This window comes from Limulus polyphemus, unplaced genomic scaffold (genome assembly GCF_000517525.1).
Source record: "Limulus polyphemus unplaced genomic scaffold, Limulus_polyphemus-2.1.2 Scaffold2247, whole genome shotgun sequence".
NCBI classification, from domain to species: Eukaryota; Metazoa; Arthropoda; class Merostomata; order Xiphosura; family Limulidae; genus Limulus; species Limulus polyphemus.
Window position 1 is genome coordinate 94,413 of NW_013667857.1, and position 9,483 is coordinate 103,895.

Here is a 9,483-nt window from a genome sequence, read left to right on the forward strand (position 1 = left end):
ATGTGGTGTTGGAGAAGATTGACTCATGGGAAATGTGGTGTTGGAGAAGATTGACTCGTGTGAAATGTGGTGTTGGAGAAGATTGACTCATGGGAAATGTGGTGTTGGAGAAGATTGACTCGTGTGAAATGTGGTGTTGGAGAAGATTGACTCATGGGAAATGTGGTGTTGGGGAAGATTGTCCAAGATCTCAATCAGTCCTCGACCAAATAATGGCTACTTGTTCTCTTGAGGTAGTGATGTTTGAAGAGAAACTGACATATTATGAACATGTGATGCAGCCAAACAAAGAAATAGAGAAGACTATCATGTTTGGTCAAGTTAAAGAATCAGAAGGAGTGGAAGACCTCAAACAATTGGATGGATAGGATCAGAGAAGCCACTAGCATGTCTCTACGTCAGCTTCAGGATCTAACTGATGATAGGTCATCTTGAAGAGAGCCAGTCATTGGGTCACCAAGAGTCAAGGATGAATCGATGGCACTTAACTGTGTTTTTATGTGCGAGTTGTTAATCTTATATACATATAACAAATAACCAGACCACAAGACAACTAATAATTACCACCAATAAATATAACCTATCTCCAGATGCTTCATTCCAGACTATATAGAAAAAGCATATTAGCAGCAGCAATTTTCTCAATCTTCAAAACAATGAAAGGTAATTTAGATGTACGATATTAAGAAGTTTCAATCCATTTGTGGTCGAAAGTTAAATCTTGCTAACGTAAATTCTGTGGTCAAACTCTGTAGTTTATGTTTTATTTCTCCTGCATGTTCAATGGTAGTTTGTGTTTTAAAAAAAGGTCTGGAGTATTTTTCAAAGCATGTTGTCGGACATAAAAGAATACCACATGGCATCATCCTGAGATGTTATACAGACATCAGATTTTATTGAAGTCTATCTGAACACACACACCATTCATTTTCACTCAGTTTGACTCTCTAACTTATATTTTTTGATAAACAACAATGACTTAACCTATATTTTTATGTTCCATTTTTTTTTCAAACTTTTACTGTTTGAAGTATTTGTTTTCAGAACAAATAAAGGCTTTTCTTTTTCAATTTTGAAAAACTGAGCAATTTACTTTATTAATTGAAGAAGTTAATAAATAAATCTTTAAGCCTCGTAGAAAGGGCACAAGAGTATGTTGCTTTTCTTCCTTAGTAGTTCTCTGTAATTCACAAACTCACCTGCAAGATAGATGAATTCCGTTGACTTGCCCTGGTCGAATAGAGGAAGCCATTCGATGAGCCAATGAGGGAGATTCCGCTGGACTTCTACATAATAGAAGGATGTTAAATCAATTACTATATAATTAGTCCTTTGCAAATTATACAAAATTTGAGTACTTTTTTTTTGTCATTTAAAGGAAGCAAAAAAAAATATTAACTGAATAATAAGTATTAGAATTTATTAAGGTCACATTGAGAATTCATAATACCACATTGGCATTTAATCAACTGGGAACTTGTTATGTAAACAGGCATAAGGATTTAGCAGGATGAGATAAATTTAAATCTAAATATTTATCCTAATAAAAACAACAACAAATTTTGTAATCTTTTGTTATTAGTTACTGAGCTTTCACAAACTTTGAAAATGCAGGTTTTATATAAAACACCTAAATCAAGGATGTAGAAAGATAGCCTTGCTAGCTGTGACACAATTTATAACAAGCTTGTACAACTTCAGATACATACCAATTGAACACATGGCTGGATAACTAGTATTACTTCTGTTGATACACCTGAACACCACATTATGCATGCATTCTGCTGGCCACAACTTACAAATGTTAGGGTGTGGCCTAGAGGCATTGGTTACATAATTAGCGACACCTGTTGTTTACGTGGCTTTGGCTAAACAATAGTTGTGATTTTCAAAGGAACCAAATGATATTTAGTGATCTAGCAAATTTCACGATCTGTTAATCAAGTTCTTTTTTTTTTAATCTTAATTTTGAGACAAGTCTGTGTTACTGTATCATTTCACATTACTGTTCTTTTACTTCACCGGTCGTGATTCTTAGTTTCATGAAACTAATCTTTGTGTACATGCAAGTCTCGATGTTATTTTCACCTTGGTAATAATTGTTTTGGTGTGTGACTCTAAAGAAGGCAGCAAAGCGTCATTTAAACTTTATGAATTGTACTTTCAAGTGTTTATAAAAAAAAACGCTTCCATAATTCTTTATCTCTAGAATTATATTAGAAACTTTTACATTATATCCACACCAAATATTTCCAATTACTGATTGTTGCATCTAATAGATTCTCCTACAAGCTAATTTACTGTTAATAAAATTATATGTTTAATGTCTTCTTTGTTTTAAAATTAATCATTGTGAGAAAAGGGGACAAAATTATCGTACCACAAATCAAAAGACCACATTACACATCTTTGTTATCTTATTAACACAGAAAACCTTATAAGTGATTCATTTCCTACCTTATCAACACGGAAAAACCTTACAAGTGATTCATTTCCTACCTTATTAACACAGAAAAACCTTACAAGTGATTCATTTCCTACCTTATTAACACAGAAAAACCTTACAAGTGATTCATTTCCTACCTTATTAACACAGAAAACCTTACAAGTGATTCATTTCATACTTTATTAACATAGTCTAGTTCACTTTTCCAAAAAAAACTGCTATTTTGTGGCAAACAATTGATTTTGGTCAGTTTGAGGTTGCTTAATTCAAAAATTTGGTTTGCCTGCCTGGCAAATAGCTCCTTCACTCTCAAAATTGGAAAACAAAATGGTCACCATTTACCCATGAGGTTTGGTCATATATCTTTTAATACATAGAATTAAATTCTCTTTTAGACTCCAGTTTGGGTCAATTTGTAAATTCCAAGTACAAAAATGGTGATTACAAACCTAAATTTTGTCTCTTTCTTCCAAAAAACTAATAAAATAACCCAAAATGGCATCCAAAAGGCTGCATTTATTTAGGCATATGGGCTGCCACTTCCATGTCTGAATAGCTGCATTAAATAGTATCTGGTATGTCTTAACTGAAACAACTAAAATCAATGCTCAATAGTAGATGATACCACTATCACAGAGAGACTTTATATTGCAGACAAAGTTTTTGGAAATTGGAGGGAAAAGATAAAGATTAATACTTCCTGTATTTTTACTGATGTAGCCTAACTGCTGAAGCCTGTTTAACTACAATATCTGAAACAGTAATATAAATTTTCACCAATTTTTTAAAGCTTTTTTTTTTTCCCACCTACTTCTGCCAACATTCAAGTCAACTGTTTCAGCTCAGTAAAGAGTCAAATATTTGTTGTCATGGTAACATTAATACTTTTTCTTAGCTGTGACTCATAGAATGGCTCAATCTTTTTTTTTTCAAGTTTTTTCTAACTTTTCGTTCATAGCTCCGTCATCTCTTGACCAACTTGAGATCTAATTACAACTTTGGACTCAGGAGGTCAAACCCTTTCATTTGATGTATTTGACCACACCCAAGGGTCTCATAGATTAATTTATTCTAATCCTGCCTTAAAGATTTTCAATTTGAGGGTAGGCTGGTAGAGAGCCTGCCGAGTGATAAAATCAAATCGGGTATAAACACACCCCACGCTTGGTATTAGTGGCACACAAAAATAAAGCAAATAAAAATGCAAAAACGGGTCTCATACAGTAATTTACTCTAATCCTGCCTAAAAGAATTTCAAGTGGAGGATTTCCTCTTGTTTAGTTCAAAGAACCACTTAGGTTTGTTACAAAGACAGAAAACATTGTGATTATATGCTTGAGACACAAATTTCTTGGTGTACAAGGTAATGGTCACCGACTTTTGGGGGTTTTTTGGGCAGTCATTTTGTTTTTCAATTTTGAAAGTGAAGGAGCCTTTTGCCAGGTGTGTAAGCAAAATATCTGTATTTAACAAATTGACCAAAATCAACTATTTGCCAAACATTACTTCAAAATGCTTGATGTCGACCACTTTTCTGAAAATGGAACCAGATTAACATATTAAATCTTGCAAATGACTCACTTCATACTTTATTATAGGAAGCCCTGCAAATGACTCAATTCATGCCTTATTATAAGAAACCCTACAAATGATTAATTTCATACCTTATTAGAGGAAACCCTACAATCACATTTCCACAATAGATTCATTCTGGAAAATCTCAAAGAAATTATATTATAAAGAACAGAGGATATGTTTTGTATTCTAGCTCTCTGTTATACATATGTAAATGACCACATGATGAGTTGTAGCCTGGTCCTTGACCACATGATGAGTTGTGGACTGGCCCTTGACCACAAGATGAGTTGTGGACTGGTCCTTGACCACACGATGAGTTGTGGACTGGTCCTTGACCACACAATGAGTTGTGGACTGGTCCTTGACCACAAGATGAGTTGTGGACTGGTCCTTGACCACAAGATGAGTTGTGGACTGGTCCTTGACCACACAATGAGTTGTGGACTGGTCCTTGACCACACGATGAGTTGTGGACTAGTCCTGGTTCTTTTTTGATACAGAAACTACAATCTTTCAACACTTTGTTGAACACTGATAAGTACAGTTATGCCTTACCTAACTTCAATGAATGATCAGTGCATGGCCAAATTTTCCTCTGGTAGATTTACTAATAGACTGTAAACAAGAAGTTTGGCTACAGGAAAAAAAAAAAGGCTTGATCTATTTATGGGTCAATAAACTTCTTGAAAAGAATCTCAACCAAAACCTGTACTTCCTGAACAGCTGTGGATCTTATTCTGCTTGTCATATGCATCAAATGGTCAATACGTAAACATGCAAGAACAACTTCCACAACGTACAATGAATGAACTCCACTAGAAACCAAAACAAAACAAACGTCCTCAACAGTGACAAAGATATGGTACTTATACTCAGTCTTGTTATGAACTTACAGGTTTGTGAGGAATTACAAAATAATCATTAGTTGAAACTGATCTATTCATAAAATCAACAAAAGGTTTGGTTAATGTTAGGTGATTAACCCGACCACCTACGAACAATGACTGGTGGCTTGTAAAATAATAGATTAATGTCACAAAATTAACCAACTAATCAAAATTACTGTTCCTGATAATTACCATTTTTAATTATTACAACTAGTCGTCCAGCTCTAGAGGTGGTACTTGAACTTAAGTCATGTTAAGGAGTTTGTAAGGTCATGAAGAATTAGAGAATGACCATTAACGGAAGCTGATCTATTTACAAATGCACAAGAACTTTCTGAAACAACATAATTTTTGTTTTCGTTAGCATCTATATTTATGGATTTTAGGATTATATCACTTTGTAATCCAGTATCTAAAAGTAATAAACCATTTTGAGTAAACGTTTTTCTATAAGCCTGTTAAAAAGTACACACAGAGGTAATGGTTCCTGTAACAAGATTGCCTTTGTCCTTATATATAGAAATTTCTCCATAGTAAATTATTAAAAAAAATATAAGTGTGTTATCAAAATTCAGTGTGGAAAAAAATATAATTAATTTAAACTGATAAAACTAAAGGTTTGTTTTTTTAAAACTGTTTGATACATGACACTTCACTATATGAGAAAAATTTGTAAAAGGGATAAAATTATAAATTTTGGCAGGGTAGCAGTCATCTTCAGCTTAGACAGTTGTACTTTTTAAAAAAGGGGGGGTTGGCCTTTGGAATGGGTTGTTTTCAGATGTGGTGAACATAGTAAATTTAAGGGAAGACTCAATACATCTTAAAATGTAGAGGGCTGGATGCGAGTTTATTTCGAACAGCAGTGATGTTGTCGTTAAATGTTACATTAAAAGAAGTTTAATTTTAAACTACTGCTGTAAAATAGCTCCTTAGACCACCCTAGTAACTCTACTCAAAATGTTCCAATAAGTCATTTCTTATATAAGAAGGTCAAAATTGTACAGTTTTCCAACTGACCTAAGTTGATTTATATTGAGATGCTCATCTCTTTTGATTTGTAATCAACGTGTCTGTAAATACACCCTAAAATTCTACCAGCTTTACTACTAGCAACAGAGCATTGTGTCGATAATTTGAGTTAGTTTTGTTTACAGGAGTAGATATGTTAACACAGAAATAGCCTAAATAAGTAACAACAATGATACAGGCATAATAAGTAAACTTGGTTATTTCTAGCCGTATTGAGAATGTTACGATAATATTCCGTAAGTTCGATAGAAAGCAGGTAGTAAATGACCTATAATTATAGTAAGTGCAAGGTAATATCGTAATCTAGACCATAACTTTAACGTGAATTGAAACCCGCTAAGAACTGTGACCGAAGAAAAGAATCTTAGGAAAATAGAAGATAAGCCACCAAAAGATGTAATTAGCTCTTTATACAAATCACTAGTCAGGCCTCATTTGTAATCTTGAGTCTACTTTGGTCTCCATAAAAGGACAACAACTTGTTGGAAAGGGTTAAGAAGAGGAGGACAACTATGATGATGGAAGCGTTATCTTACGGAGAGAGGTTAAAAACTTAACCTATTTTATCTTGAGAAAACAAAGGTAAGAAGTAATCCAATTGAAGTTTACAAGTTTATCTAGGGGAGTGATAGGATAAACACCTCGAAGTTTTTGTGCCACATTCTGAGGACACAAGTTTAAGTTTTGGAAAAGAAAATGGTTTTACTTTTCTAACACGATGAATGACATGATGCGATTAGCAAGAGTATAGCTTGGAACCTCAGGAAATACAAAGGATGGGTTTAATTTTAACCTCTTTTTTCTTGTCGATGGGAGCGACTTAAAGGATCAAATGGTTTCTAGCTGTCCATAGTTTCAATTATGACAGACATCAAAACTAAAAAAGAGAATTATCACAGTATGTTGAAGTACATCCAAGGACAACTCTTGGTCTGACTAATTAAAAATTTTTATGCAAAGTACATATGGTCCACTATGAAGTACTTAATCACGATCGAAGTTAAATTTAAATTGATTAACATCAAGATAATGAACTAATTGAAATTAGGGTTTTAATTATTACTTTTCCAATTATTCCAGCTATCCAAGTAAATAAATATTGTTAAGTTTGTTGTTAAATGCATAGCTACATAATGGTTCATCTGTACTCTGTCCAACTTTGGCCTTATACATTGTGTTTTTTTTTTTACTTCATGTTTGTTTAGCTTTGGCTGTTCGAGAGGGAGAGGGACAGCTTAGGATTTAAGGATCTCTGGCTCGATTTCCATTGCCGCCAAACGTGCTTATCCTTTGTTATGGCAAAGCTGTTAATGTGATCCGCCACTGTCACTAATTTTGATCTGCTGACTAGATGGAAGACAAATGTCTGGCAGCACCCACCACCAACTTGTTTTTTGCTTGTACATACTATGGTTTGAGGAACATAATACTACTCGATTGATCAAAAATAGTCAATTAATGGGGGCCATAAATTAATTGATTAGTGAATACCATTAACTGTTAAACTCTAGTGTTGTATTATCCAAAAGAGTTTTGTGATCAATTTTCAAACTTAAGTGTTTTCTTTCTGGTTCTTTTTCCTAACTTCTTGTGTCTAGGTTACATTACTGATGATGTGTTACAGTTATATTGTTGAATTAGAAGTTCAAAAGTTGTGTCAAGATTATACGATTCAGATATAAGTTCTGTAACGTAGTGTTGTATTATCCAAAAGAGTTTTGTGATCAATTTTCGAACTTAAGTGTTTTCTTTCTGGTTCTTTTTCCTAACTTCTTGTGTCTAGGTTACATTACTGATGATGTGTTACAGTTATATTGTTGAATTAGAAGTTCAAAAGTAGTGTCAAGATTATACAATTCAGATATAAGTTCTGTAACGTTTACGTGTTCAGAACTTTTGAAGTGTGAGTACATTTTATTTTATTTTTGAAACTCCAAATTCTGTTTTTAAGAACCACAGAATTAATGTTTTGATTACTCTCATATAGATTAAATATTTTTATTACAGCTCGTCAAGAAACCACCTATAACTGTACCGAGAGACAAATAAAACTCAAACGTTAAGAAATATGTTATTGATATTGAGATGAATCAAAAATGAAAGATTAAAAAGATGATGGTGGACGGCAAATGGACCAATCTAAAGATGCAACAATTCAACATCAGAACACCCACCAATTTCTACTCTGCCTTTAAATATATTCAAAAGCATTATTCAGTATAGCCGTTTCTTAAACAAACAACTTGTAAGTCACTCATTTAACTCGTGATTGGTTAATAGGAGCACACTCTTAATTCAAGCAAGAACTACTGACAGAATAGGCTCAACATTTTGAAAGACTGAACTTACCATTATCATTCACACACATATGACTAGCTGAGAGTAAAAAGAAAGTTAAAATATGAAGCATTTGTTTTGACATCACTTCCGTTTGGGAAGGATTTCTCATGCTGTACAATAATTAGGATGCTAAGTCAGCTCATTTTAATAACAAATACTACAAAACTACATATAATTTGATGCTCAGACTAATTTATAAATTGCTGATGGGTTGCTATGATGTAGGTATTTTTTGTACTGTTTACTTCACTCATTCTTGCTGCACTTTTCCAAAGTAAAAAACAACAACACAAATCTTCTTAAATTTATAACTAAAGCCAATTTATTCCATTCTTTTAAAACCGATCAGATACATTCTAGGCACTAAAATTAGGACTTATCAACCAAAATAGGCATTAAATGAGAAAAATGAATAATGTGTTGAATCCATGGGGATGAACCTCAATCAAAACTAAGTCATTTACTCATTATCTACATCACTTGCGAGTTGTATAAAAAAAACAAAAAAAAACTATTAGCATCTAGATGAAAAATTACAAGATCACAGTTCTATAACATAACTTACCGTTCGTTTGTCGTGCCAGACATGATTTGATTATCTGCAAACTGAAACTTGAAAGTTAAATGCTTGGGATGAACCTGAGACTACTCTGACTAAACCTTCTTTACATCATTTCAATTATTTCATACATGCATAGAAAGATTCTTCAACTTAACTCACTTAAGAGGTTTATGCTGTTGTTTTTTACCCTAAGGACTTTATAAAGTTTTACGATAAGAGAATAAGGTATAGTGAAATCAATCTCAGCCTATTAATGACAGTAACTTAGCGCTGCTTATCAACAATAACATTGAGGGCAAAGATTCTGTTATTAGTCTTAGGCCTAACAAATATTGTACTTACGTCTACTGTTGAACATGGGTATTAAGCCTTATGCATTTAACTTTTAAGTACCATCGTACTAAGCTCTTAGATTACAAACATCTGGAAGAACTTAACGTTTTATTAATCGAATAATGATATTAATAACACGGCTCCTAATCTAATAATTGTAATATGGTGTATAATTAGGGTTCCTCCATCATTCTTTTTTATGAATTCCTGTTAATGATAATAGGATCAAGGTTATAATTCGAAATTATTATTCGTTCGACGTTTAATATGTACTAACTTCTACCCTAGTTTACATAACTCACTAC

The 9,483-nt window shown here is 33.1% G+C and overlaps 1 protein-coding gene across 2 annotated transcripts in view; it reads right to left on the minus strand.

The window, feature by feature from the left end:
- LOC106466391 (nuclear receptor corepressor 1-like) overlaps window positions 1-9,483 on the minus strand; it is a 61,071-nt gene extending 51,588 nt beyond the window's left edge. Inside the window, exons 1-2 of one of the 2 annotated variants that reach the window (XM_022394391.1) lie at window positions 8,849-9,483; window positions 1,200-1,286 (exon numbers count right to left, since the gene is read on the minus strand). In XM_022394391.1, coding sequence (XP_022250099.1) covers window positions 1,200-1,286; window positions 8,849-8,871 — 110 coding nt within the window. In that variant the 5' untranslated portion in view covers window positions 8,872-9,483. The remainder of the gene's footprint in view (window positions 1-1,199; window positions 1,287-8,848) is intronic. The other variant, XM_022394392.1, reaches the window with a different exon arrangement.